This window comes from Condylostylus longicornis, unplaced genomic scaffold, assembly GCF_029603195.1.
Source record: "Condylostylus longicornis isolate FDR11 unplaced genomic scaffold, ASM2960319v2 ptg000160l, whole genome shotgun sequence".
Taxonomy (NCBI): domain Eukaryota; kingdom Metazoa; phylum Arthropoda; class Insecta; order Diptera; family Dolichopodidae; genus Condylostylus; species Condylostylus longicornis.
This window is the reverse complement of record NW_026578128.1, coordinates 856370-858921: the sequence shown is the minus strand read 5'-3', so window position 1 is coordinate 858921 and position 2552 is coordinate 856370. Positions and strand designations below refer to the sequence as shown.

The following is a 2552-nucleotide window of genomic DNA, read 5'->3' as shown; positions in this document are numbered from 1 at the left end:
TTGTTGTTCTTTAATATATATGGGTTTGTATATTGTTGCTAGAGTTGTTGTCCCTCATATACTATTTGCATTATTATGTATATGGGCTACTGAATTTCATTTATTTGAATATTTAACACAACAATAGTAAACAGACTTTGTTATATTCGCATAGACCATGACACTATTTAGTATATTTATGTTTTATAACAATCACTATGGGAAATATGAGATGCGAGTGTACCATAGAAGGAAAATTTTTTTTATTTATACCTATTAGATTTCCGAGTTTTTGAATCGAATAAATTTTGTTGCAAAATGGCGTTATTAAGTGTTATTTAAATAGTATATAGAATTTGTAAGAAAGTGAAAAGTTAAACCCAAATATAAATATTTTACGTCTGTAAATCCAAGAGAATATGAGCTTGATATTGTCTTTAAGACACTATATGAAATTTTTATAGTTTATATAAAGAAGCAAGCATATTTTCATTGCAATTTTTTATATTTCTGTAAAATATTAGATTCAGGTTTTTTTCTTCTTCTTCTTCTTCTTCCTCTTCTTTATAGGCCTCTCAGCCTGTTCTTTTCCAATTAGTTCGCCTCTTGAGAAGTTGATGTCCAGCACTCGATCCATCTTTTAGGTGGTCTGCCTGGCGGCCTGGTGTTGCTTGGCTTGCCATCCCTTGCTATTTTTGCAATGCGGTCACTCTGCATTCTAGAGACGTGTTCATTCCAGGCACGCCTCCTAGCTCTTACCCATCTTACCACATCTTGAACATCTAACATGTTTCTTATTTCTGCGCTCGGAACTCTATCTTGCAATGTGCGTCCTGCTATTTTTCTAAGCGTTTTCATTTCTGCTGCACGCGAGTTGGCTTTTGTTTTGCTTGTCTCCGCCTTAGTTTCCACTGCATAAGTCATAATTGGGCGTACGCATGATTTATATATTTTAATCTTCGCTGCTTGTCCCATGTGCTTGTTTTTCCATATAATGTCGCTTAGACAACCACTGACTCTTGCTGCTTTGTTTATTTGTTGCATATTTTCTTTTTTTTCGGTTTTGGCAAGCAGAAACCTCTACCCCTAAATACTTAAACGACATTACTTGCTCTATTATTTTGTCGTTAACCGCCAATTTACATCTTAAAGGTTCTTTTGCAATTACCAGAGACTTTGTTTTTGCTACCGAAATTTCCATGTTTAATTTTGAAGATGTAATATAAAACTGGTGTAGCAATTTTTGCAGCTCGTCTTCATTTTCGGATATTAGCACGGCATCATCTGCGTAGCATATAATTTTTATTTCTCCTTTTGAAGTTCTATAGCCACGTCCTGCGTTTTTCACTTCAGATATTATTTTTTCCATTATTAAGTTGAAGAGAAATGGACTCAAAGAATCGCCTTGCCTTATTCCTGATGATATTTGAATTTCGTTTGATTTGATGTTGTTCGTTAATATATATGTGGAGGTGTTTCTGTTCAAGGTTTCGATAATTTTAATTATTTCCAGCACTCGATCCATCTTTTAGGTGGTCTGCCTGGCGGCCTGGTGTTGCTTGGCTTGCCATCCCTTGCTATTTTTGCAATGCGGTCACTCTGCATTCTAGAGACGTGTTCATTCCAGGCACGCCTCCTAGCTCTTACCCATCTTACCACATCTTGAACATCTAACATGTTTCTTATTTCTGCGCTCGGAACTCTATCTTGCAATGTGCGTCCTGCTATTTTTCTAAGCGTTTTCATTTCTGCTGCACGCGAGTTGGCTTTTGTTTTGCTTGTCTCCGCCTTAGTTTCCACTGCATAAGTCATAATTGGGCGTACGCATGATTTATATATTTTAATCTTCGCTGCTTGTCCCATGTGCTTGTTTTTCCATATAATGTCGCTTAGACAACCACTGACTCTTGCTGCTTTGTTTATTTGTTGCATATTTTCTTTTTTTTCGGTTTTGGCAAGCAGAAACCTCTACCCCTAAATACTTAAACGACATTACTTGCTCTATTATTTTGTCGTTAACCGCCAATTTACATCTTAAAGGTTCTTTTGCAATTACCAGAGACTTTGTTTTTGCTACCGAAATTTCCATGTTTAATTTTGAAGATGTAATATAAAACTGGTGTAGCAATTTTTGCAGCTCGTCTTCATTTTCGGATATTAGCACGGCATCATCTGCGTAGCATATAATTTTTATTTCTCCTTTTGAAGTTCTATAGCCACGTCCTGCGTTTTTCACTTCAGATATTATTTTTTCCATTATTAAGTTGAAGAGAAATGGACTCAAAGAATCGCCTTGCCTTATTCCTGATGATATTTGAATTTCGTTTGATTTGATGTTGTTCGTTAATATATATGTGGAGGTGTTTCTGTTCAAGGTTTCGATAATTTTAATTATTTCGGGTGGGATGTTTTTCGCTGTCAATATCTCGATTATATCATTGAGTTGGACGCGGTCGAAAGCTTTAGTTAAATCCACGAAGCACATAAATGCCGGTTTCTCGAATTCTATTGATTTTTCTACTACTTGTCGCACCACAAAAATTGCGTCTATCGTAGATCTGTTTTTTTGAAAT

At 35.7% G+C, this 2552-nt stretch overlaps 2 protein-coding genes across 2 annotated transcripts; both read right to left on the bottom strand.

Annotated features, from left to right (window-relative positions):
- Nucleotides 1–573: 573 nt before the first annotated feature.
- Nucleotides 574–903, bottom strand: LOC129616038 (uncharacterized). Its single transcript, XM_055531473.1, has one exon. The coding sequence runs from the start codon at nt 901–903 to the stop codon at nt 574–576; it is 330 nt and encodes a 109-aa protein (XP_055387448.1).
- Nucleotides 904–1482: 579 nt separating this feature from the next.
- LOC129616037 (uncharacterized) lies at nt 1483–1791 on the bottom strand. Its single transcript, XM_055531471.1, has one exon. It carries the CDS (start codon nt 1789–1791, stop codon nt 1483–1485), a length of 309 nt encoding a protein of 102 aa, XP_055387446.1.
- Nucleotides 1792–2552: the final 761 nt, after the last annotated feature.